Raw genomic sequence first — 27850 nt, 5'->3', positions numbered from 1 at the left:
AAGAACTAGAGCAAAGCACCCACGTCCGTTTTAATTGACAAAATCATTGAAAAGATAGGCCACTTCCTGTTTGCAATCTTAATTTTTCTTTTTAAAGCTTGTAAATGGCATAGCCGTCTAGATGCCTAAAATTATTACGCCTCAGCGCTCGATCTCGATTGGAAGATAAGTTCGGTAATTCGGAAGCGATCAACATTCTACAACCGAATCCTTCCAAAAAATAAAAATATTTCACAAAAAGGTAAGCTACGTGTTTTCATGTGTTCACGTTGATTTAGCTCTGTGATCTTGGGGGTATCCATAGCCTACTCGAGAGAGTTCTCTTTGACAGCAACAGTTTAATGACCATAAACAAAACTAACATTCCGCACGGCTGTATGGCAGTTCAGACGATCAACAGTCCAATTCATCGACAAAAAACACGTTTTGCAAGTTTTGCACAAATCGATATGAAAGTTTACAGCTTGTGAGAATGCAAAACTTTGGTTACCACGTGTGCAGTCAGTCATCGCCATTTCAGAACTCTGTACGCTTCTCCGGACTCAGAAACGATGATCATTTTGTGGATTTATACTAGCATAAATGAGGTTAGAAAATGTTGTGCTGTGCGGGGCTGCGGGCATAGTTTCAATATAATTCAAAGCATGTTGAATGCGCAACTAACGGCTTTTAAATGCTATTTTAAATAACATGATTATTTAGATGCATTAATTAGCTAGTTGTTTTAACAGCTTGTTTTTGCTGTATGTTTTTATTAATGTCTAATAGGCTACATGTGAAAACGTGATAAAAGTGTCAAAATCTACCCCTTTATGAAAAATAACCTACAAGTTCAACCTTCTGGCATCTGCCTAGATAGCCCTTATTGTGACAATTAGCCTAGCCCCTTAGCTACGTAATATTTATAATTATTTATTAATCCCGATGGTAATTTCAGGATTTATTAGGTTATATTTGTTCCTGGTATTGCCTATCAGAAACTGTACAGTCAAGGTAGTTTAACATGTATTAAAATAAAAATTAAAATTCACCTCCCCAATTTACTGGGATTTTATTTGCATTCGATGTTTATTATCAATACTGATATTATACATGTCAAGGCCTGCGGGATCTCATCCTGCGCGCTGTGCTGTAGTGGGTCACGCGCGTCTGGTGCGCATCTGTCGCGCGGCTGCTGTAACTGAAGAAGCTCGAGCTCAGTACAACGAGCCATGGACTATACACCGCATTAACGGCGATACTTCAATAACCAGTAAGTCTAAGAGCGTTTTTCTGTCGTTTCAACGTGTGAGTTCGATTAGAGTGTCGTATAAGAGATGTATTTTGTGTTATTTGGCTTGTTTGCATGTCTACCAGGAAGTGTATGCACCGACTGCGCAGCCAAAAGGCCTTTGTTAAAAAGAACAGCAATGTCAAAGATTAAAAACCTTGTTAGATACGCTAATGACAAACTTAGACAATAATTCAAGCAATGTCTAAATCGATATGCTTTTATATGATGTGTAATTCGTGTGTTTTTGCTTAAGAGGTGTTTTAGCTAGAGCTAAAGCGGCAGCAGCCCTGCTCTCATCTGTTGCCATGGTAACCCTGTGGCAGCAGGAGGAATCTCCCTGCATAATGGCTGATGTCACTGTGTTCCGGTGTGCCATCTAGCCTTAAGAGCAGGGCTATGACAGGCATGAAAGCGAGGCTGTGAGGGATAGACTTAGTGTTTTCAATGGCATCCACTTTCAAAAGATGTATAAAGCTAATAGTTCACTTCTTTTCCACAGCTCGAATGTTATCTGAAGTTTTTTGTATACTGAGATTTCTTGTATAGATATTTTTTACAGTGTTTCGTCAGCAGGACAGTCCAAAATGCATTAAATAGCAGTACAACCCACTGAAATGTATATTTCTGTCTATCGATCACAACCTCTCTTTCATTCCCGTTAAAAATCAAAGATGGCGCTGCAGTGAATAAGGTCTTTACTGACAAGATCTCGAGTCAGTCTGCTTTGCATGTTTTGCTTTTACATGTGATAAATCTTTGAAGACAGGTGGCTTTTGGCACTGGACTGTAAAAATTGGTTAAATAGGTCAAGCAGATGCTGAGCGCATAACATAATTGCATTATCATGCAGTGTTATTTATTTGGATCAACCTAAGATTAAAGGATTAGTTCACTTTAAAATGAAAATTACACCATGATTTACTCATCCTCAAGCCATTAGGTGTATATGACTTTCTTCTTTCTGAGGAACACAGAGTTATAATATTAATAAACATCCTGATAATGGCAATGACAGAGTCCATTGTGTTTAAAACAAACAAAAACAAAAAAACTGCATCCATCCATCATAAACATACTCCACATGGTTCCAGGGGTTAATAAAGGCCTTCTGAAGGCTAAAAGCCAGTTCATGACACCTTTAAATATCTAGCTTCCACTAGACCGCCTTCTGTATTTAACTTGTGCAGAAAGTTTAACACCTCTTACAGTTCAAAAATCTTACGCTTTATGTCCGACTTCATATTTCGGGCCAATTGTGATTTTTCCGGCACAGTTGAATATGGAAGGGAGTCTGGAATCTAGATATTTTACTTTATAAAGTTTTAAATATGGATATTTTTCTTACACATACGCATTGCTTTGCTTCAGAAGGCCTTTATTAACCCCCCACCTGAGCCATGTGGAGTAAATTTATGATGGATGGATGCATTTTTTTGAGCTTCAAACTCAATCACTGCCATTATAAAGCTTTGAAGTGTCAGGATATTTATTAAAGGGGTGATGAATTGAGAAATCAATTTTCCCTTGAGCCTTTGATATATAAAAGGTCATAAGAATATCCTGTAAGTTTCAGAGCTGAAAACTTCATTGTTAGTCAAAGAAAAGCTTTTATAGACACCAGGCCCAGAAAACGATCATGTGTGCATCTTTACGTCATCGTGTTGCGAAACACCGCCTCTACAGAATAAGAAGCATGTGTAATTTAGTAGCCCCACCCACAGATTCATGTTCGGATCGTGCTAGACGGCAGCAATAAACATGCCGAAGATAGCAAGCTATTCCTGGTTGTGGAAGAACACAGTCACTACATAAGCTTCCTTTGGATCATAATATTAGGAATGTGTGATACTTTTTATACTATTATATTATATTATACTATTTTTAATGAAGTTCCAGCTCACGTGCGGAAGACATGTACACGTGTTCGCTTCATTTCATCGCTGAATCTTTTGTAAACTATCTCAGATCTCTAAAGTCTCATGAGGTTCAATGCTGGATTTGCAGACATAATGAGATTAAAACACAATGTTGTGCCTTCTATATTGGATCCGACAGGAATGGTGGAACACACTTATGTGAGTAAAACTTTTTTAAAAAATATGTAATAGTAGTCCCGGGGCTATGTGTTTTCCAGAACAGGTTCCAAAATGTACGCCCGTTGGCAGGCTGGTGAATCTCAAATAGTGAAATAATATTACTTTCTTAATCTGGGTGTGCACGCATGTGTGTGTGTGTGCGCGGTTAGGTGTGCGATTATAACCACCAATCGGATGGGCCAAATAATACAGAAATAATATTCCAATCAATCGCGGGTGGATGAGAAATAAATCATTGTGTTTATTTGATAAAGACGTTTATGAGCCCTGTGGTCGAGAGAATCATTCCGGTTGTAGTCCCTCCCTCATGGGAACTGAACTGACAGGGGAGCTGAAGCTCATTAAATAAGCAAATCAGTATAAAAAAGCCAGATCATGGCACCTTTAATATAGCTCCTTTGAGTTCATCAAAAAGAAGAAAGTTATATACACCTAGGATGGCTTGAGGTTGAGTAAATCATTGGGTAATTTTAATTTTAACTTGAACTTATCCTTTAAAGCTACACTGTCTAACTTTTTTAGTTTATTCTTAGCTAAAAACACTTGGTTCTTTCAAAAATATATGTGCTCATTAATGTATATTTACTTCTTTCAAGTAATAAAGTATTCTCGTAAGTTTAAAATATGCCATTGAAAATACATACGGGTGAGGGGTTTGAATGCTGGTCGCCATGTTGCCCCTCCATCTTGAAAGTACATTAGCCAAAGAGGGACATATCTGTAAATTCAAGCTTCGCCTTTCGCGTTTTAACACTCGATGGCACCGTGTCGAATGTGAAGAGGGGGGTTGCCATGTTAATCTTGGACTAAATCAGCCACCGTAGGAATTAAAACGAAATCAGATTTGAGAGGTACAGAAACTATTATTCACTGGATGGTCATATAGCTTTTCACCACTAGATGGGGGAAAATATCACACAGTACCGATGATACAGATTTTGAAAATATACAGGTGGTTGTTACACAGGGCTGAGAGGCTAAACACGAAGAGAGAGACAGATAGAGAAAGGGAGAAATATTTTATTGATTTAATTTTAGGGAGTCCCCACCAGGAAATATGTAGCAACCAGTGTCATAAACAACGTTTGCCCCCTAGGATTTTTTATTATTATTAGAAAAGTAGCTGTAAACAATAAGATATCTCAACACAACAGATGCTTTGCTAGAATACATTTTTAAAAATTTCACGGTCTCTACATTTGATTATACTCTGAACTGTCACAGTATTATTTGATGTAATTGCTGTTGCAGAGTTTGTTGTGAGTGTTTAATTTCATGATCTGTGTTTTCAGAGCTTATTTTATGACTTTCCTTTCTCTCCATGAAAAAAATCATATTAGTTTCACGTTTAGCAATAGTCACAGCTGTAGCAAATACAGACACTTATATTATTTTGTTATTATTTGATGCGTTTTGTTGTTTTTGCATAATTTTAACAGTGATATCTGTTTCGCATAATTTTGATGGCGATAGCTGCTGAGAGAATTGTGTTAAATCTTATGAATTCATTTGGAGTTCATTGTTTTCTGTAGTTCCTATACATAACTTGGATCAAGCATAATACAATGTGGGAATTGGATAATAAATCTAGTCATATGGGCAACTGTATAGTGCTCTATATTCTGTAGCAAATTATAGAAACAAATAAGCATTTAGGGGAATGATTATCCTTCTCATAGCCTGTACAATCTAATCTAAAACACAAAACATTAATGTAACAAGCGAGCCTAAAAAAACAGCACCAGGCACCATTAAAGTGTTTAGTGATTGCATCCTGCTTTTAGGCAAATAGTTCTTTCTGAAAAAGTGAAAGTAATTGTAGTCTTCTGCAACTTACTCCTACATTACTGCACTTACACCCTGTAATTTAGTTTTCACTTGTCTTCAAACCTCTATCTATCAACATATGCTAACTGCAGCAATTACTTCGCAAATTGTATCTGCAAGCTGTTCTTAGCAGATCACTGTGTTATTGACATTTAAAGATTCAACTTTCTTTGTAGACTTCACATTTTTTTAAATGCTTACTTTTTATGCTTCTTGCCATTGTTCCAAATTGACCTTCAAATGACTTTGACTGTGTATTTTATGTTACATCTGACTTTGAAATGTTTACCAAACCTAGAAAAGCTCTTCATCATGTTATACGATGTTTGACGCACAAAACCTGCCTGACCTTACTGGTCATGACAGTTTGTTGGAATTGATTTGTTGCTTTTGTGTTGATATCACATGTAAAGGTCAAGCTTTCAGCTGTTATGTGATGCAGCATTCATTGACTGGCCTCCTTTATAAATAAGAATTAAAGGCTAATGATGTTCTTTCAGGATAGGCCTCAACTACACCGATCAGCTGTCTTTCGTACTAAATTCCCTTCCTCTCTATGCCGGGGATGAATGCACCAATGAGGAGCCTGACCGTGAGTAACCTGGTCCCACATCCCATCCGCCCATGACTCCGCCACTCAGTGTTGCATATATTCCTTGTCTGATGTGGTGGACATTATTTGTCTATATTATTGTACCCGTTTGGTACACCATATGCCATGTTGACTAACTGTTGTGTGTTATTTACAGGGTATGCCTGATCGCATGTTATGTGCAGTGCTGGAGCAATTTCAGCTTTACTTTTCCCGTTGGTATGTGCGCTTTGTTTTAGTGAGTGTGTGATATCCATGTTTTATTATTGCCCTCGGTAAGAATGGCTGTAGTGCCATGTTATCATTATCGGTTGCCTGTCGTTTGTGTTAAGCTGAAGATCCAGTGTGATCTTTGCTGAAGGTAAGTCAGTTTTTCTGTGTAAAGTCAACAGTCTGTGTTTTATGTACATCATGTGCTTGATTGTGTTGAACGGTGAATGTGCAACACTTCGATACCATACTGAGCTGTGTCCTCATGTCCTACTGTACAGCCACAATGAACACATAGCTCAAATCTGTTTGCATGCCGTTGTTGTTACTAGACAATTCTTTGCCTACTAGGACTTTTGATATGACACTTCCTCTTTGTGCTTTTTATACCACATAATCATAGTAACAAGCATTAATCTGTTGCTTAATTGCCAAAAATTGTTGCTAGATTTTGCTATTCTTAATTTATTTTCATTTTGTAATATTTCATTGTGTAATATAATTGCTTAGAGCACACATACAATCGAGTTAGCATCCAATAAAGAATCAATCTTATGGCTACAAACGGAATTTGCGCTTTGCCTGATTTGTCGTTTAAGTTAGCATTTTTGGTCGATGTGCTTTTGTCTTTCAGATCCACTCTCTCTATAGCACAGCGAGCCCAAGCATGCTGAAGAGGAAGCAGAGCTCGCGGGTCGAGGCCCAGCCCATGACCGACTTTGGACCAGATGAAACACTGACAGACAGTGCTGACATTCTTTGGATCAACAAACCAGTATGTGAACAAATCTCTGAAATCTGGTCAATTATTTCTGACCCACATACCCCCCAAAAGAGATACCTGATAAGCTAAAACTTTGTCGCAACTAAGTGCAATGTCATATGACAGGGCACATTTATTAAAAAAATGTTGTCCAAACCAGTAAAAACTTTATTTTCAATGCAGAAGTATGCTTTTCCTGTGAATATGCAAGACTTGTGATTCATTAGCTGCTATATAAAGATAAAACCTCACTACAGTCAAACCAAAATTTATTTGGACACCTTTTTTTTCTCACATTATCACAGTTTATTTACTATAGCTTAGAAAATGGTAATACAATATGACAAGAACTCAGAGTTAAACTGTGTCAGAACAAATTCATCTTAATAATGTCAGATAACTTTGAAAGAAAGACCAATCAGCTGTCAAATTGAAGTACACAATTAGATAATGCCAATTTAGGTCAACCAATTACCAATCAATGCTTAATTTTTAATTGCTAATGCGGGCTGAGGAAAAAATTGTCAAAGGTCAAAGGTGGTCAAAGTGGTCAAAGGTCAAAGTGTCTGAATAATTTTGGTTTTACTGGTAGTCCACTGAATGAAGAATTGTTGGGTATAATATGTCCCAGTTTACTTTATTTTGCTATCCTCACTTACATAAATGAACTATAGACTCCTGCACCCACTAGTAAAAAAAATATATTTGGTGTCTGATTAATTTTTAGTTTGACTGTATTTGCACCACAAAACAAAGTGTTTATGAAAAATGAAAAATACATTAAAATTATATGAAAACAAATACCGGTTTGCAATATCAAGTGTCATAACATGCTTTTTTGTACAGCTAAGATAGTTGTAAAGAGCTGAACACAAAAGAAGATTCAGAGTAATGTTCATGATGCACTTTTTCATACTGTATAACAAAAGTATACAGTGACTAGGGACTTTCAAGCTTCATAAAGGACAAATAAAGACCATAAATTTAGCCAATCTTGTGTGCTATATTCCAAATCTTATGAAACCATACAACAGATTTTTGTGAGTAGCAGCTTGAAATTACTGAAATTACAGCTTGAAAAAAAATCTTTTCAGTGAATAATTGTTTGGGATATGAAAACTTGGAGTATAGTGTGCAAATCATATTGTATTCTTTTAAGGAGCTTTTTAAGTCACTTTGGGATGTTTAATAAGGATTTTTTTCCTTTTCAGGTAAATTTTAAACCTATTCCCTTTTGTTTAGTTTTAGTGGACAGACACAACCCACTACACATTTTTGACAGTACCTGATCGCAGGGCCACGCGGAATCTGTGGAATTTTTTTGTGATTTCTGCGCTGAATTATGTGGAATGATTTAAAATGTGTTAAAAAGATCTAAAAATATGGGAACTTCTTAACTTTTATTTAAGGATTACAATACAAATTTAAATAGATTTCTTTTTTAAACAAAGCATGATCTCTCTTATTGTAGGCTACAATCACTTAAAGACAAAGAAAATAGTGATGTTTCAATTTTATTGTAGACAATTCATTAAATAAACAATTTTATATCATTCAACAATAAAGCTAAATAAATTAATACCTACTGAAGTAAATAAAGAATTTTTAATAGCTATAAATAAGTACTTTTGAGACAAGTGACGTTTCCTTAACTCCTCTGTAGTCAATTTTATTTTAGACATTTAAAATATCATTCTCTCACTAAAAATGTTTTCACATCAATAAGCACAGCATACAATACCACACACGATTGCATATGCTTTTCAAATACCCGACCCTACAATCTGCGAAAATCTGCGCGCGCAGATTCCGTGTGGGCCCGCCGATCAGTCAGGACAAGGTGCAAAACTGAAACCCTGAGTATGTGCCACATTCTAAAACAGATTGTGTTGTTTGTCCTCAGTGGGTTCATTCTCTCCTGCGGGCCTGTGCTATAATCAGTGTTATTTCGGTCTGTATGAATACACCTAAGACCTTTGAGCACTACCCACCCCTGCAGTATGTCACCTTCACCCTGGACACACTGCTGATGTTCCTCTACACTGCGGAGATGATTGCCAAAATGCATATCAGGGGTATTATCAAGGTAACACACTCAATCAGTATTGTCTTGATTTATAGAAGAAATAGAAGAGTCCTTTGAAAGTGAATAAAATGGGATAAATAAATTGTTGGCAGTTTAATTGGTGAATCAGGAATAACAACCCCATAGAAAAATATTGAATAGTGAATAATTTGCCTTCTGAACCAGCCTCAAGATGTGTGCAGGATTTTCTTTATCTTTTTTCTGGCATGAAAAGCAGTAAGGCTTATGTAGAAGATAGAGTAATTAATTTGTTTTGTTTTTTATCCCTGAGATTGTACGAGGACAGGGTGATTAACCTTGCGGCAATTATATGCTAAGTTAACACATGCATTTTAATTTTATTGATGGAGAGTAACTCACATCATTATTATACAGTGACCTCAACACAGTTAATTAGGCCAGTATATTTGTTCTGTATTTCCATCTTTGGAGTGCTTATGATCTGTGAAAATCAGACTTGTATTTTTCTTTATCACTACCAGCAAGGATATTTTTGTTCATTAAGTATATTCTGGAGTCAGACATAGCATTATGAACAGTTACTAATGCAGTAATCTAAGCATTGATTTTATGTAATCTGTTCTTAATTAGGCCATCTCTTTTTGTTTTATTAAAGGGTTAGTTCACCCAAAAATTGTCATTTAAAGGGTTACTTCAGCGATTAGCATATGGCTTTGTATCAGTAGAAACCCTGAAGTATATTCAAATGATTATGCTTTCCCCCCTCATATCCCCATAAGACAAGAGATTTATGCATTTTGTTTCTGGAAAAATTCCTCCTATGATGCAAATTGATGCTATTTGCATCATGGGAGGAATGTTTGGCCAGAGGCTAAAGCCTACAGCCAGCAGAGGGAGCCATTTCCGCATGTTTTGAACCTGCGCATGGGAGATTACACTCAGAGCTCAGCTCAGCTGCAGGCACTCATTTAAACGGAGCTATGGTGAGCAATGTAAGTCTTTTAACTTCTCATATTAATTTCTATGAAAGTTAAGCTTGCAAAGGCATGAATTGAAACGCGCCAGACTGAAATCACGTTGTGAATGTATGCCGCGAGTGTAGTCGCGATTACCTCAGCTCTCATCACGAGAGCTCATCAGCTCATTTATCTGACTCCTGCAGTTAGTGCTCAGTGCTGTGACACTCGCGCGGTGACTCACTCATTATATTGAACAGACACGTTCAGTTTTTAATTGTAGTGTCTTCTCCAACTCAGTCACAGTAATCAAGTAGGTGGCTTTGGTAATGGCCTCACAGGGCAGCGAAGCATTCTGGGAATTGTAGTCTTTCATCCCCATGATGTCTTTTCTCAGTCTAGAAGGCACCAAATTAAAAAAAAATATTTCACATTTCTCTTACATTGATGACCCAGTTTAAATACAGATTCATCTTCACAGCGCTGAAGTACCCCTTTAATTACTCACCCTCATGTTGTTCCAAAATCTTGACCTTCGTTCATATTGGGAACACAAGTGAAGATATTTTGGTTAAAAATGTTAAAATGGTGCATGCAACTCCAGTGGTTTAACCTTAATTTTTATGCAGAGGTGGACAAAGTACACAACTCTATTACTTGAGTAAAACTAAAAGTACTACTGGTCAAATATTACTCCATTACAAGTGAAAGTTGTAAAAACGTCTCTGTTACGTATGTAACCCTCGTTCCCTGAAGGAGGGAACGGAGACGTACGTCAAAACTGAACCGACGAATTGGGATCTGCCCTCAGAGACCTATCCACTTCGAGTGTATAAAAACGAGCCAATCGGAGATTGGCATGTGATCCACACATTCCACGCTCCGCCCCGCAGCGCGGGTATAAATAGGAAGTGGAATGGTAGATCAAATGCTTTTTTCAACTGAGGAGCCGAATCCGTGACTGGGCTCCTAGCTGAAGCACAGCTCCTGGCGACGGGACGTACGTCTCCGTTCCCTCCTTCAGGGAACGAGGGTTACATACGTAACCGAGACGTTCCCTTTCAGTCGGTCACGTTCGACGTACGTCAGAACTGAACCGACGAATTGGGACCCCTTTGGAAAACGCCAGGATGCTGGCCCTTCCAGCGTCCTGCTTGAGCGCACTGGACCGTCTAGTATGGTACGGAAGTCAGGGCTCCAAGCAGGGAGGTCAGTCACTGCTGTTCTGCAAGACCCACTTAGAGTGACCATAGACCGCTGGGAAGCGTGTTCTTCTCGGGAGAAGGTACGCTGCGGGGCCACGTCCTTCAGGGAAGGAGTGGTGGCGGAATACACATAAGGACTAACCTGGCAGGGTAGTGCAACATATGGCAGTCTCTGGGGTGGTTCCAACCTAATTGTAGGGGGGAAAGAACAGGCCCAGAGACGACAGAGCGGGCTCTGTCGAGGGAAAGACACGGGGCTAGCCCGAAGGGTAGCTGATAACGTGGACGAATACACATATGGGGTTGCCGTGAGGGAACCGCTACATATGGAACCCAGCCTACAACCACGTTCCACAAGCATACGGGTGCAGGCCTAGCGTCAGACGGTCCGCAACGTCTGACACCGCATGGGGTGACGGAGGAGCTCGACAGGGTTAGCCGGTTTCCCGGGGAACACAACTGGAGACAATAAACGCACGTATCCGGCCCAGAGGGCGGGAGTGGCGTTGCAAGCCGACACTTAGAACGGGCACTTAGCGCTCCTGGCCACCAGGGGCGAGGATGCGGGAAGATACCGGCTCTACACGTAAGCTATAAAACCTAGCAAACGTTTTAGGTGTCGCCCAGCCCGCAGCTCTACAAATGTCTGTCAGCGAGGCGCCTTGAGCCAGCGCCCAGGAAGAAGCAACACTCCTAGTGGAGTGTGCTCTTACACCGAACGGGCAATGCACGTCTTGGGACTGGTAAGCCAAGACTATAGCATCCACTATCCAGTGGGCTAACCTCTGCTTGGAGACAGCCTTTCCCTTCTGCTGGCCTCCGTAACAGACGAAGAGTTGCTCTGAGGTCCGAAAGCTTTGGGTCCGGTCAATGTAAGCGCGAAGAGCGCGGACCGGACACAACAAAGCCAGGGCTGGGTCTGCCTCCTCCGAAGGCAGCGCTTGCAGGTTCACCACCTGGTCCCGGAAGGGAGTGGTAGGAACCTTGGGCACGTATCCGGGCCTGGGTCTCAGGACAACGTGAGAGTTACCAGGCCCGAACTCTAGGCACGATTCGCTGACCGAAAGTGCGTGCAGGTCCCCTACCCTCTTGATCGAGGCCAAAGCAGTCAAGAGCACTGTCTTCATTGACAGGATTTTAATCTCAATGGACTCCAACGGCTCGAAGGGAGGGCTCTGAAGTGCTCTGAGCACTAGAGCCAAGTCCCAAGAGGGTATCGAGGATGGACGAGGAGGATTTAGTCTCCTCGCACCTCTGAGGAACCTGACGATTAGGTCGTGCTTTCCGACGGACTTACCTTCGACTGCGTCGTGATACGCCGCTATTGCGGCGACGTACACTTTGAGGGTGGAGGGAGACAGCCTTCGCTCCAACCCGTCTTGCAGGAAGGAAAGCACAACACCAATCGAACACCTTCGGGGGTCTTCCTGACGGGAAGAACACCACTCAACGAACAGGTTCCACTTCAGTACATAGAGGCGCCTCGTAGAGGGGGCTCTAGCTGAAGAGATGGTATCTACGACTGCTTGTGGTAGTCCATCTAGAACCTGCGCGTCCCGTCCAGGGACCAGACATGAAGATTCCAGAGGTCTGGACGCGGGTGCCATAGAGTGCCCCGTCCCTGAGAAAGAAGGTCCTTCCTCAGGGGAATGGGCCAAGGAGGGGCTGTCGCGAGGAGAGTAAGTTCTGGGAACCAGGTCCGGTTGGGCCAATACGGCGCAACTAACAAGACCTGCTCCTCGTCCTCCCTGACTTTGCACAGGGTCTGTGCAAGAAGGCTCACTGGGGGAAACGCATACTTGCGTAGGTCCCGGGGCCAGCTGTGCGCCAGTGCATCTGTGCCGAGGGTACCCCCGGTCAGGGAATAGTACCACTGGCAATGGGTCGAGTCCGGAGAGGCAAACAGGTCTACCTGTGCGGCTCCGAACTGGTCCCATATCAGCTGGACCGCCTGGGGGTGGAGTCGCCATTCTCCCGGAGGTGCTAGCTGCCGAGAGAGCTCGTCGGCTGTCTGGTTCAGCGCACCAGGGACATGCATGGCCCGAAGCGACCTCAGATGCTTCTGACTCCACAGGAGCAGGTGGCGGGCGAGTTGGAACAGGCGACGGGAGCGTAGACCACCCTGACGGTTGATGTACGCAACGGCCACCGTGCTGTCCGTACGGACCAGTACATGCTTGCCACGTAGCGGCCCCTTGAGGCGGCGCAGTGCCAAGTGTACTGCTAGCAACTCGAGGCAATTGATATGCCAATGCAATTGCGGTTCCGTCCACAGACCCGCAACTGCATGCCCGTTGTACGTGGCCCCCCCAACCCGTGGATGAGGCATCCGTGAACAGCACAGCATGCCTGCACACTTGTTCTAGGGGCACCCCGGCCCGGAGAAACGAAGCGTTGGACCACGGGCTGAAGGTTTGGCGGCAGTAAGGAGTCACTGGGACCCGGTACTGGCCGCTCTGCCACGCCCACCTCGGGACTCGGCCATGAAGCCAGTGTTGGAGCGGTCTCATATGAAGCAATCCGAGCAGCGTGACCGCGGCTACGGATGCCATATGCCCCAGGAGCCTCTGAAAAAGTTTCAGTGGGACCGCTGTTCTGCCTTTGAACATATTCAAGCAGTTCAACACCGACCTGAATCGCTCCTCCGTGAGGCGCGCAGTCTGGTTGACCGAATCCAGCTCCATACCGAGGTAAGAGATTCTCTGCGTAGGACAGAGCTTGCTCTTCTCTCGGTTGACCCGAAGGCCCAACAGGCTGAGGTGACTGAGCACCATGTCCCCGTGTTCGCACAACTGCTCCCGAGACTGGGCGAGAATGAGTCGTCGAGATAGTTGAGAATGCGAACGCCGCGTTCTCGGAGTGAAACAATGGCTGCCTCCGCGACCTTCGTAAAGACGCGAGGCGACAGGGACAGCCCGAAGGGCAGGACTTTGTACTGGTATGCCCTCCCCTCGAACGCAAGCGTAGGAACGGTCTGTGTCGAGGGAGTATGGAGACATGGAAGTATGCGTCCTTCAGGTCGAACGCTGCGAACCAATCCTGGGGACGGATGCATTGAAAAATGCGTTTCTGCGTTAACATCCGGAACGGGAGCTTGTGCAGGGCCCGATTCAGGAAGCGCAGGTCCAGGATTGGCCGGAGCCCACCCCCTTTCTTGGGCACGATGAAGTAGGGACTGTAGAACCCTGACTTCATCTCGGCTGGAGGAACCGGCTCGAACGCGTCCTTCGCCAGTAGGACCTCGATCTCTGACCGCAAGACTTGAGCATCGCTGCTTCGCACTGAGGCGAAGAGGATGCCCTTGTACTTGGGTGGCCGGCGCGCGAACTGGATCGCGTAGCCGAGTCTGATGGTACGGATAAGCCAACGGGACGGTCGAGGGAGCTGTAGCCACGCTCCCAGGGATCGTACCAGCGGGACCAACGACACCACAGACATGCCCGGGGTGGGGCAGCGCAACGGAGAGCTCTGGCTCAGAGAGAGGAAACTGCTCTGAATATGTGGGTACCGCTGGACTCCGGAGAGCCAGTGGCAGAACGTTAACCAGTCAGGGCCCCCCGGTCCTCCTCCGGGGGGGTGGGGGAGGGATACGAATATCACCTCCCCCCGAGCAGCTCCTATTCTCCCCAGCCTGTCCGTCTCAGGGCCGCGTCCCCTTGCGCTTGCCTGCCGGTTAGCGGGGCCCTGGACGGGTTGGGCGCCTCCCTCGCGCCCGGCACCCTGCTCCTCCAGTGGAGGCTGCTGCTCGGCTCTAGCAGGGTGGAGGCGGACGCAGGAGGGGATGCTCTCGGCGACAAGCCGGCAGAGGCGCCGCGACCGACGACCGAGCAGCTCGTCGTCGGCACCCTGATGCAACGCCTCTGTCTGCTTCTGGGCCACCAAGAACTGCTGGGCAAAGTTCTCGATGGCGTCGCCGAGGAGGCCAGCCCGACAGAGAGGCCTTCCTTACGCATATCTGCCGGGTTAGCCCCCTGTTCCTGGACCACTAGTGTGGACATCGCCTGACCCAGGGAGCGTGCAGTGATTTTCATCGCCCCTAGGGCGAGGTCCAACACCGCACGCAGTTCCTGCACAACCCCTGGGCTGGGACTACCCTCATGCGTGCAGGGCAGAGGGCAGTGAGAGAGGGAAAACAATGATACTTTTTTTTTTTTTTTGTCTCATTTTTGGCCCTTTTGACCCTCCATATTTCCCTCTCTCCGATGCAGCAATTGACATCTGTCCTCTGCCAGAGCAAAAAATGAAACGCTAAGCCCTTTTCTCTTCCAGGACCAGCGATTCCATCTCTTACTACAAGCAGGCATGTGAGACAGTGAACGTGGCCGTCAGAACGGCACACAGCGCACTGAACGCTCAAGCCTCAATGAAGAAGGCAAGGCGAACAATGCCCTGACGTGGTCATATTCTCATGAGAGAATCCGTACCACCCACGAACAGAGTCTCAGCATGCTTTTGATGCGATAGAGGAGTGGGGGCCCGAAGGGGTTTACCCGGCGGGGAATTCCCACTGTAATCCTCAGGCCACCAGCGCTTATCAGCCAAAGTAGTCCTTTTTCCAGTAACACCAGAATATGAACTAGATCGGGGGATAGGCGAAGGGACTCGACCCCATCTGAGGTTTCATAGTCTTGGCCGCGCATCTAGAGCACCGACTGACGCGCGTCGGTTGCTGTGACAACCACCGCTGTCAGCCGGCCGCTCGACGGCACACGGCGCGCTGAACACTCAAGCCTTTTATGAGAAAGGGTGAGACGAGCAACGCGCCGACGTGACCATGTTCTTCTGCGAGAACATGAATCACCCACGATCGCAATTTCACATGCGATCGTGGCCGTCAATGAGGACAGGAAACAGTTGCATTCCAGGAATGCACGGTTTGAATGACATCTTGAAAAAGACGCAGGGTCAAACCGTGTTGCTCTTTTAGAATGGAAAAACTGCTCTTTTAGATGTGCTGAAGCACTCAGGGAGATGACCGCGGTCAGCACGCAGTCCACAGTGCAAGCCTGCGTGTGACACTCAAAGGGGAAAACGCCCAGCGAACCAACAATGGAAGCTCTTTAGTGAATGCAAACGATTGCAACGATGGTCGGTCTCTCGCTGAGAAGCGCTATAACACCCGCACTGGCAGTTCCTTCCTTTCTCCAAGACTCAGTCTTAAACACTCTTCGTGGAAACAGCAATGAACTGTTCGGCTCCGAAGTTGAAAGCATTTGATCTACCATTCCACTTCCTATTTATACCCGCGCTGCGGGGCGGAGCGTGGAATGTGTGGATCACATGCCAATCTCCGATTGGCTCGTTTTTATACACTCGAAGTGGATAGGTCTCTGAGGGCAGATCCCAATTCGTCGGTTCAGTTCTGACGTACGTCGAACGTGACCGACTGAAAGGGAACAGATTTTTACTTAGGTAAAAGTACAGAAGAATTTTTTTAAAAAAAGTAATTAAGTATCCAAAGTGATATTCCTTTTTTATGTCAACACATTATTTTATTATTGTTGTATAAATGCACACTATGCCATCATAGTCTAAGCCAGTCAATGATGTTCCATCCAACATGCTAAGATACTACCAACTTAAACTACTTTAAATACTTGTATAAAAGTTACAAAGCTTTTTAACAAAGCTGCTGTCACTTTAAGGCCGGATGCATGGATCCAATACACTGATACACATCTGATATTCTCCCAGCTGTTTACGTTATCTTACAGTTTTTTACAATTGATATTAATTTTTTTTCAATACTTTGAACAAATTTCCTAAACTCTTAACGCACCAACGCACTAACACACCTACAACACACAATTGGCAAAATGACTTTCGACTTTGAGGATGTTGATAGAAATGTAGTGGAGTAAAAAGTATGATGTTTGAGTATGTCAAATAAATAAATAAAATAAATTTACTTTGTTACTGTCCACCTCTGATTTTATGATATGTAGAGAATACCTTTTGTGTGCAAAAAAACAACAACAACAACATTATTCAACAATTTCTTCATGTCTGTGTCATTCTCCTATGCTGTTGACGTAGTAAATACAGCAGCGCTTTCGAGTTACGTCAGTACTACACCAGAATGCCGGCTTACCAATGACTGATGCTGAGCACCGTGACGTATGTGTGTGATGCAGAACCTGGCCAATGTAAACTGCGTAGGAGACTAACAGAGATGAGAGGAAATTGTTGAATAAAGTCATTATTTTTGTTTGTTCTTTTGCTTACAAAAAATATTCTTATTGCTTCATAAAATTAAGGCTGCAAGTCTTAGGGGTTTGAAACCACATGAGGGTGAGAAAAATAATGACAGAATTCAATTATTTGGGGTTAACTAGCCCTTTAAGCATTAACTATTTCAACTTCAGCCTCTCTCCCTTGCCAATAATAAAGTCAGTCAGACCTTCACACAATTTTTAAAGCTACCTATTTAATAAATCATGTTTGTGGCCTACTGTTAACAGTGTGAGATCTGAGCACTAGTGCAGATCAGAGGCTCTGAAATCCCTGAGGATTTCTGGGCAGATGTCTTGGGAGAACAAGTGCTTCATCCACTGAAGTATCTGTCTCTATCAAAGAAAAGCCACTGGAGCGTGAAGACAATCAGCACCCAAGCAAACAAACCTGAGCATGTCACACCTCTGATGTCATTTCCTGTGCACCAGCTGCATGTGTGAATTGGTAGTTGACATGACAAACCATGTGGTGTCACATGCTGTGTGACATGCTGCACTCTTATTTAAACCAAACCCTTTCTGTCCTTATTTATTAAAAAACTATATGGAATGTACTTTACAAATATATCTCACTCCTGCTTAATTTCTTTAATCAAATATACAGTAAAACAGTAATACTGTGAAATATTATTTCAATTTAAAATATCTCTTTTCTATTTTAATATATTTTAAAATTAGATTTATTACTGGGATGACAAAGCTGAATTTTCAGCATCATTACCCCATTCTTCAGTGTCACATGATTCTTCAGAAATCATTCTAATGTGATGACTTACTTCTCAAGAAACATTTCACATTACAAGTTATCTTTTTTATAGTTTTTTTTTCATGGGCATGTTATGCTTCCACCTAAATATATACTTTACCACTAGAGAAATGGTTTGATTGTTCTCATTACCTATATTTTTTTTGTCATGTTTACATTTTTTTTAAATACTAAGGATGCACACTTGTTAGGCAATGTCTGGCAGGATAAATACTCTAAAGTGCTCACATTGCTCATTTTGGCTGGCTCTGTTGTTAACAGCTGCCACAATCTTTCATTAGACCAGTAGACCAGCTGCCACTCACCTGTGGACTTTCATTTACAGCCTGTGTCTTATCACCTGCCTCTGTTTCCAGGGAGAGAACTCCTATGTTAAAGACCGCTGGTGCATGTTTGATGGCTTCATGGTGGTCTTCCTCTGGGTCTCTCTTGTGCTTCAGGTATGGAAATTGTGTAATTTCCTAATTGAATTGTTTCTTTCAAATTAAAAAGGAGTGATCTTCATTGGTAACTCCTCTCATCCACTTCTTCATCTGAATGGTCTCAAGGTGTTTGAAATAGCAGAGCTTGTGGACCAAATGTCACCCTGGGGAATGTTACGCATACCAAGGGCTCTCATTATGATCCGAGCCTTCAGAATCTACTTCCGATTTGAACTGCCGCGTACCCGGATAACCAACATTCTAAAGTAAGATCCCCGCAAGCCCCACAAGAATGTGAGAAATGTTGTCTTATTTCCATATCAACTGCTTAAAATTCACTTCCTTTCAGGCGGTCGGGAGAGCAGATCTGGAGTGTGTCCATATTTTTACTTTTCTTCCTGCTCCTGTATGGAATTCTGGGAGTTCAGATGTTTGGCACCTTCAATCATCACTGTGTCACCAATGATACAGAGAAAGGGTAAGCAAGTTTTATCATCATTATTCCTTCAACTATTCTCTTTAAATCCAATAAAATAATTTAACCTAATAGCCCAAGAAATCAAGAAGTTCTCTTTGTGTGGTGAGTTTTATCACACTCACACTGTCCCTGGGATGAATCAGGGGATTTAACATTATGCTGCAGTTTTTCCTGGCATCAGTGTGAGATAAGAAGTATGTGTCTGTTGCTGTACACCTCCCACACACATCTGTTCTTTGGAAAATAAATCCCATCAGCAGCTGTAAACTGTATTAATAACAGATCATCATGTGATGTCACGGCCTCAGAAACACTCCAGTAAGAACAGCCACATTATATGATTTGTTTTTCAGAATTTCTCATTCATATCTCATGGAGGCGCAATTCATGTCTAAAAAATGAACAGTACATCTTGCTGGAACACTCGCACACATTCCATCTTGAGGGCATGACGAAAGCAGGGTTGAGCGCGGTCTTAATGCAGTGTGTGTATGGAGCTGTGGAGGTGGTTAAAACCCAGGCTTATTTAATATTCCCTTGCAGATGAGTGGCGTGTCAGAGCCGGCTCTAAAACAAAGAACCTAAACCATCAGCAACAGAGGAGTGTGCCGAGCACTAATCACAATAATTAACGTTTCCTGTGTTGCCTGGGCATCATGCACATGCTCGCCTCTTTTCAGCAGCCTGGCCTCAATCTGTCTATATGTGCATGAGAGAAAAGAGCTCTTATATTGTGAGCTATCTCACTGACTGACATTCAAAGTATTATTATTCAAAAGGTGTTAGGCACAGGTTAAAAAAATATTGTTTGCCTTTGCCATATAATATATGTAGACGGGCAGGATTTTCATGCATCATGCAAGTGGAAGTGTATTTGGGAAAAACTCAGTGTTGATTATCGTGCAGAACTACAATACTTGTCCTTGGCACAATGTCGCTATCTGAATTACACAGGGATTCAATGGGATAAATGTGCTGCTTAGGAGTTTGCCAGACTTGTGTCTGTTGGGGATACATTTTTAGATTTGATGTCACAACGTTTTATTTTTTAGGTGCTTAAAATATGGATGAGCACAGGCCTTGTGACCTTGCCAATCATAAACTGTCACCTTGTTCAGAAAATAACCCACACATTTCTCTCAATTACAGGCAGCATGTTGACTGATTATCAGTATGATACAATCTCTTTTCCAATCTCTATTTCTAAGCATTTTATATCAATTTAAGTGTACAATACTTAGTGATAACACCACAATTTTTTCATCTAAGTGGTTAAGTAATCATTTAAAAGGCATGTCCATTTTGAAATAAAATGGATAATTTTATGATGTTATCATCTTTGTTACCAGTTTCTTCAGGGTTGATCTCGTTGGCTGATTATTTATCACTGTATAATTAAATCTATTTTGAATCACTGCTGTGCCTCCGATTGCCCTTTGTGATACTGCAATCAATGATCCCTACTCATTTCGAAGTCTTCAATAAACAATTTGAAAGTATGTCTGGCGAGCCAATTTAAAAGCATTAATTAGAGACATCAAGTGCCTCCTGAAGTAACACCTGTGGACCAAACTAAAGCTGTGCATGTGTATGTGTGTTATAATAGATATATCTTTTATCATCTTTCAGGATTGCTAAATCCCATTCTGTTTAAACACAGTCTATAAGCTAAGCAACATCTAAATCTGAAAATCTGACAGAATGAAAGTGGCAGGTGTGTGTGTGTAAAGAAGAAATACTTGAAACACGTGTTGTCTGATTTACACAACAAAATTGTGTTTTCCTTATGTTGCTTTTGATTAATGTAATTCTTTAAATGTTCAATCTAATACATTAAATTATGTAGGTCGAATGTGAACCAATCAAGTGCTCAATTATTTTTGCTGTTGACATTACTGAAACTCGATTCCTAGCATGCTTTTCATAGGACTTACTGTAATGTGCATAGTAAAACTATTCTTATTTTATATGTTATTGCGCAAAATGAGGGGGAGACTTAATAGGGTTTAATATTCAATTATTATTTAGAACCATTTCAGTAACACTGTGTTACCATTGTGCTAAAGATCTTTCAGTCTATATGAGGACATATGCATGTATGAAGAAGATGCATGTATGCATGTATGTATTCTCCTGTAAAACTGCTTTCTCATGTATAGGACAATTAGAGTCACACCTGTTAGTAAATACGGTTGTCAGTCCCAAATGCTGACTGTGTGTGTTGCCAAAGAGCAACAGGATAACACTGCTAGTCTGTGAGAAAACACCAGATGGCTTGTTACATTATAATGGTTAATTTGATCAGATATAACATTTGATGATGATTCTTTGAAATCTCTCTCTGGTCTTTTTCCAGTAATGTGACATGGAACAGCCTTGCGATCCCTGATACCCACTGCTCTCCAAATGGGGAGGGTTATCAGTGTCCGGCAGGGTTTAAGTGTATGGATCTGGAAGACTTGGGACTTAGCAGACAGGAACTTGGATATAGTGGCTTCAATGAGCTTGGTGAGTCATTGTGGCATTTACATGATAAAATGTTTGTCATTTTGTTTCTTCTCTGTGTAATTTTTCCATCCACTCTGTTTTCTGAAAATATATGAGTGGTCCTTGCCCGTGCAAAATTACAGCTTCATTCAAATGTAAAAGCTGTGACCCAATTAACATATTAGCAATACTGTAGTAATAACTGATATCAGTTGATATTAGTTGTGCATATTATAATAATAATAATAATAATATATTTAATTTATAACGCACTTTTCATTCCGAAGAATCGTCTCGGTTACGTATGTAACCGTCGTTCCCTGAAGGAGGGAATGGAGACGTATGTCGAACTTAGACCGACGAATTGGGATCACTTCTGGGAGCCCCTATCTGCTTTGAGATTTAGAAAACGGGCCAGTGAACATTGCCGTGCGTGCTTTGCATATCGCACCCCGCCCCGCTGCGCAGGTATAAAGCGGAAGCGATCACCACGCACTGTTGTTTTTCACTAAGGAGCTGAACCGTGGCTCGGACTGCAGTGATGGTACAGCAACTGTGGCGACGGGACGTACGTCTCCATTCCCTCCTTCAGGGAACGAGGGTTACATGCGTAACCGAGACGTTCCCTTTGAGTCGGTCACGTTTGACATACGTCGGACTTAGACCGACGAATTGGGATCCCTATGGAAAACGCCACAGTTACTACATCTTCAAGCGCCCTGCCGGAGTCCCTCGGACCCCGCCTCAGTCAGCGGGCAGGGAATTTCCTGCAGGGAGAGCCCTACCGCTATCCCACAAGACCCAAACAGTGGACTATTGGATAACGCTGGGAAAGCGTGCCCCTGGAGGCCGCTGTGAAAGCCACATTCCCCCGAAGGAGATAACGTGTGGAAATTACACTTATGGACTGGCCGTGGGCAGTGCTACATACGGGAGTCCCAGGGGTGGCCCCGGCCGTGATGGGCGGGGGACCATCACTGCACTGAGATGGCAGAGCGGGCTCTGCCAAGGGAACGACACAGGCTCGCCGCAGGGAGCCGTACCGTGGAAAATACACATATGGGACCGCCGTGGGGGTCACTACATATGAAACCCAGCCTAACACAAGTTCCACAATGCATACGAGTGTTAGACCTGGTGTCAGATGCTCCGCCACGTCTGACTGCCACGGGGTTGCGGAGGACTCGACAGGGTTCGCCATACTGGGGAACTCGACTGGAGCATATAAGCGCACGTATCCGTTCCATGAGGAAGGGAGTGGCGCAGCAAGCCGACACTAGAACGGGCACTTTGGTGCTACCGACTATGAGAAGTGAGTACACGGGAAGATACCGGTTTTACACGTAGGCTATAAAATCTAGCGAGCGTGTTGGGTGTCGCCCAGCCCGCAGCTCTACAAATATCGAATGCCGCCACGATAGCGCCACGAGCCAGCGCCCTGGAAGAGGCTACACCCCAGTGGAGTGGGCTCTAATCCCGAGCGGGTAGGGCACGTCTTGGGACTCATAAACCAAGACAATGGCCACTATCCAGTGGGCCATCCTCTGCTTGGAGACAGCATTTCCCTTCTGCTGTCCTCCGTAACAGACGAAGAGCTGCTCTGAGGTCCTAAAGCTTTGCGTTCTGTCCACATATGTCCGAAGTGCTCGGACAGGACAGAGAAAAGCCAGGGCTGGGTCTGCCTCCTCCGAAGGCAGCGCTTGCAGGTTCCCCACCTGGTCCCGTAAGGGAGTGGTGGGAACCTTGGGCACGTATCCGGGCATGATTCGTCCTACCCTCTTGATAGAGGCCAATGCAGTCAGGAGTACTGTCTTTAGGGACAGAATTTTTAACTCCACTGACTGAAAAAGGCTCGGTGAGGTGCACTGTCAGGGCGACCGAATCCAGCTCCATACCGGAAAAAGGAAACCTCTGAGTCAGACTGGGTTTGCTCTTCTCCCAGTTGACCTGAAGCCCCAACTGGCTGAGGTGCTCGATTACCAAAAGCCTGAAGGGTGGGACCTCATACTAATATGCTTGTTCGTCGCACACAGAGCGTAGAAACGGTCTGTGTCACGGGAGAATCGAGACATGAAAGTACGTGATCGATCGCTGCAGACCAATCTTGGGGATGGATGCATCTGAGGATGCGTTCCTGCGTTAACATTCTGAACGGTAGCCTGAGAAGGGACCGGTTCAAGAACCACAGATCCAAGATCGGCCGTAACCTGCCGCATTTCTTCAAGTAGGGGTAACTGCAGACTGGAGCAATGGACGTGCCATGAGGTCGGAAAGGAATGGGGCGTGCCGAGAGGTATGGGGCGTGCCGTGAGGTCTTTTTACAGTCTATGACTAGGACGCGAAAAGCTTCCTGATCCGCATAAAAGCGAGCCATAAACTGAATCACTATAATTACACAAGACAAAATACATTTCTTTCACTGTAAAAAAGCAATAATGATATTAAGAATACATTCAAAAGTATGTTACCTTCGAAACGTTCTGTATGGTGCGGGTTATGTGACGTCATCGCCACTGCGACTTTTTTAGGATCAATCATTAAAAAAAACATTCATACTGTTTGTGATAAATGCACTTTTTTAACACATCACTTGAATATATTAAACATTTATTTTTGTATTGCCCTTTTTCTATTTCATTTTGGACTGACTTTAAAATAGATATTCAAGCTCCTCATGCACCTCCTGGAAGAAAGGCACCGGGGCGGGACGCTGAAAACCACTCAAGCCCGACCTTTTCGGCGGCCTAGGAAAACATAGCCGTCAACTCCGGTGTAATAAGGTTTGTAGATGGGAAGGAAGGATGCGGGAACCAGCGAACGTTCAACAACTTTAATTTCAAATAAATAAACAAAACGAAAGTAAACCGCGGGCAGCCCCTCACGGACGACTGCCCACAAACACATAGCAAACCATAACATAAATCCAGGCCTGCTCCTCTCTCGTCTTCCACAGCCCTTGCTCCTCCTTTTATGCTCCCGTCACATGGCCGCGAGACGAGACCGGTGTGCCATGCAGCTGGCACTCATCAACACTCATCACCGGCCCGCTCTCGTGGTCCCTCGCCCCGCTGCTTGTCACACCACATACCACTCCCGAGACTGCGCTCTACTTTCGATCGTGATCACGGTGGCACCTGGGGGTAAGGACAGAGAGGCGAGAGAAATGTAGACGGGAGCACGAGGAGCCAGCGAACGAGAGAGGGGAGAGAGGGAAAAAAGAAAGAAAGAAAAAAAAAATCTGGTCCGGTTCCCCGACACATTGCCGCTTGGTCCTCACCAGCCGAGAGGCTCTTCCTCGCGGTGCTATGCGATGGTCCTGGACGCCCGGTGGACGGCCCGATCCTCCTCCGCCCCCATGGCGGCCCGCAGTGGCTCCTCCGATTGAGGGCAGCCGGTAGCGATCTCCGCGTTCCCTGCTCCTCCCCGTTCCGGCGGACGGCAGCAGGCTCCGGCCCATGGCGAACGCCGGCAACTCCTCCGCTCCCTCCAGAACGGCCGCCACCCCACCTCGACCCAGAGGCACGGCAGCGAGCTCTCCGTCCCGCCGGTCTTCACCCGCTCTCGCACCACCGCCTCGGGCAGCCACTCGCGGTCTTTCCTCATCCGCGCTGCCCGAACTCCTCAGCACCGCGATCCCCCTCAGCAGCGAGGGCTCTCCGACAGCGCGTCCCTCCTTCCTCCCGGGTTTGGCACCAATGTAATAAGGTTTGTAGATGGGAAGGAAGGAGGCGGGAACCGGCGAACGTTCAACAACTTTAATTTCAAATAAATAAACAAAACGAAGTAAACCACGGGCAGCCCGCTCACGGAAGACTGCCCACAAACACATAGCAAACCATAACATAAATCCAGGCCTGCTCCTCTTTCGTCTTCCGCAGCCCTTGCTCCTCCTTTTATGCTCCCGTCACATGGCCGCGAGACGAGACCGGTGTGCCATGCAGCTGGCACTCATCAACACTCATCACCGGCCCGCTCTCGCGGTCCCTCGCCCCGCTGCTTGTCACACCACATCCGGGTCCGACTCGACCATTGCCACTCTCCCAGAGGGAGGCAGTACAGCCGAATCTTCATTCCCAGACGACTGAAACTCCCCCTCCGATGCAGCGATCGACATCTGTTCGTCCGTGGGTGCCCCAAAAGACCCCGGTCCCCCGGAAGCACCACCGGTTGCGGCGCTTGTGAGGGATTAGGGTCCCACGGAGGCTCACTCGATGGGTTTGCCCTAACCGTGATCCTCAGGTCACCCCGGGCATCCATCAAAGTAGGTCTATTCTGCTGGGCAAAATAGCTATGCTATGGGTAGGGGGACTCCACCTTCCTGGAGGTAGGCGAGTCTCGACCCAAGCGCCGAGATAGTCATGTTTCTGCAGTGAGTACACAAACTATCCACAAACGCTGCCTCAGTGTGCTCTAAGCCCAGGCACGTGATACAGTGCTTGTGACCGTCAGCGGGCGACAGGGAACGACCGCATCCAGAAACCACGGGTGGAAAGACATCCTGAAAAGGACGGCACATCACCCGTGTAGCTATTTTTGTGAGGAAAATTTGCTCTTTTAGGTGTTGAAGCACCCAGGGATCGACAGCAGCAGAAATAAGGTTTTGTGTGCAGCCTGTTTTCTGCTCTCACCAGAAAAAGGAACACGCCCACCGAACCAACTGTGTGTGTGTGTGTGTGTGTGTGTGTGTGTGTGTGTGTGTGTGTGTGTGTGTGTGTGTGTGTGTGTGTGTGTGTGTAAAGTGTAAAGTGTAAAGTGTAATTTGCTCAGTTTGCTGTGAAAACAGCAGCTCTCTCAGCAGCAGTGAGATCGTGGTCGCGCTGTCTTGTGCCGTCTGGCCAACACGAGCAATTTCCCCCCGGCACACACTTTCTCTCTCACTCTCATGCTAGATAGCAGGCAGTCAGATGCTTCATCAACGCCGTTCAGCTCTGAAGTGAATTACAACAGTGCGTGGTGATCGCTTCCGCTTTATACCCGCGCAGCGGGGCGGGGTGCGATATGCATAGCTCGCACACCAATGTTCATTGGCCCATTTTCTAAATCTCGAAGCTGATAGGGGCTCCCAGAAGTGATTCCAATTCGTCGGTCTAAGTCCGATGTACGTGGAACGTGACCGACTGAAAGGGAACTCAAAGTGCAACAATACACTATATTGCCAAAAGTTTTGGGACGCCTTCCTTTACATGAATTTTTACATTAACTTTAATGACATCCCATTCTTAATCCATAGGGTTTAATATGGACTTGGTCCATCCTTTGCAGCTATAACAGCTTCGACTGTTCTAAAAAGGCTTGTCCACAAGGTTTAGTAATGTGTTTATCACTATTCTTCTAAAAACGCATTTGTGAGGTCAGGCACTGATGTTGGACGAGAAGGTCTGGCTCGCAGTCTCCGCTCTAATTGATCCTAATTGAAGGTGTTCTATCAGTTTGAGGTCAGGACTCTGTGCATGCCAGTCAAGTTCCTCCACACCAAACTCACTCATCCATGTCTTTATGGACCTTGCTTTGTGCACTCGTGCACAGTCATGTTGGAACAGGAAGGGGCCATCCCAAACTGTTCCTGCAAAGTTGGGTGCATGAAACTGTCCAAAATGTTTTGGTATGCTGAAGCATTAAGAGTTCCTTTCACTGGAACTGAGGGGCCAAACCTAACCCCTGAAAAACAACACCACATCATAATCTTCCCTCCATGAAACTTTACACTTGGTACAATGCAGTCAGGCAAATACCGTTCTCCTGGCAACCACCAAAGCCATTGGATTGCCAGACAGTCGTCACTCCAGAGAATACGTCTCCACTGCTCTAGAGTCCAGTGGCAGCACATCCAAAGCTTTTCACTGCACTTGATGTAAGGCTTGGATGCAGCTGCTCGGCCAAGGAAACTCATTCCATGAAGCTCTCTACGCACTGTTCTTGAGCTAATCTGAAGGACTCATAAGGTCTGGAGTTCTGTAGCTTTTGACTCAGCTGAAAGTTGCCTACTTCTGTGCACTGTGCACCTCAGCATGCGCTTACCCTGCTCTGTGATTTTATTTGCCCTACCACTTTTTATGGCTGAGTTGCTGCTTTTCCCAATTGCTTCCACTTTGTTATAATACCACTAACAGTTGACAATGGAATATTTAGTAGTGAGGAAATTTCCCAAATGGACTTATTGCACGGGTGCGCGGTCTCGCGCTTGAATTCACTGAGCTCCTGAGAGTGACCCATTCTTTCACAAATGTTTTTAAAAGCAGTCTGCATGACTAGGTGCTTCATTTTATAAACCTTTGACCATGGAAGTGGCATTAATGTAAAAAAGGTCTGAATATGGCTCACCCAATTTAGATAAAGAAACTATCTGCTTTATAATCCAATTAATTTATTTTTTCGATGTGTCCAGTTTGCACTTGGCCAATTTGTCCTGCTGTTGCTAAAAACATAATTTGAGGAAATATAAGCCTGATTGGCCTAGTTTATTTGTCTGTGGAAAATTATACCATCTCTGACCTT

The 27850-nt window shown here is 44.4% G+C and overlaps 2 protein-coding genes across 3 annotated transcripts in view; one reads left to right on the top strand and one right to left on the bottom strand.

Annotated features, from left to right (window-relative positions):
* itgbl1 (integrin, beta-like 1) overlaps positions 1 to 557 on the bottom strand; it is a 58546-nt gene extending 57989 nt beyond the window's left edge. Inside the window, exon 1 of the mRNA XM_067444010.1 lies at positions 491 to 557. The gene's annotated coding sequence lies outside the window, so the exon portion shown is untranslated. The remainder of the gene's footprint in view (positions 1 to 490) is intronic.
* A 545-nt stretch (positions 558 to 1102) lies between these two features.
* Positions 1103 to 27850, top strand: part of nalcn (sodium leak channel, non-selective) — a 119020-nt gene continuing 92272 nt past the window's right edge. Inside the window, exons 1-9 of one of the 2 annotated variants that reach the window (XM_067443994.1) lie at positions 1103 to 1252; positions 5697 to 5788; positions 5946 to 6007; positions 6633 to 6773; positions 8665 to 8847; positions 18325 to 18408; positions 18517 to 18656; positions 18740 to 18868; positions 21225 to 21376. In XM_067443994.1, the coding sequence (XP_067300095.1) occupies positions 5966 to 6007; positions 6633 to 6773; positions 8665 to 8847; positions 18325 to 18408; positions 18517 to 18656; positions 18740 to 18868; positions 21225 to 21376 (871 nt within the window). In that variant the 5' untranslated portion in view covers positions 1103 to 1252; positions 5697 to 5788; positions 5946 to 5965. The remainder of the gene's footprint in view (positions 1253 to 5696; positions 5789 to 5945; positions 6008 to 6632; positions 6774 to 8664; positions 8848 to 18324; positions 18409 to 18516; positions 18657 to 18739; positions 18869 to 21224; positions 21377 to 27850) is intronic. The other variant, XM_067443995.1, reaches the window with a different exon arrangement.

Source organism: Pseudorasbora parva, chromosome 5, assembly GCF_024679245.1.
Source record: "Pseudorasbora parva isolate DD20220531a chromosome 5, ASM2467924v1, whole genome shotgun sequence".
In the NCBI taxonomy this organism is placed as follows: Eukaryota; Metazoa; Chordata; class Actinopteri; order Cypriniformes; family Gobionidae; genus Pseudorasbora; species Pseudorasbora parva.
Note: the sequence above shows the minus strand (reverse complement) of the source record. Positions and strands in the feature narration are given on the sequence as shown.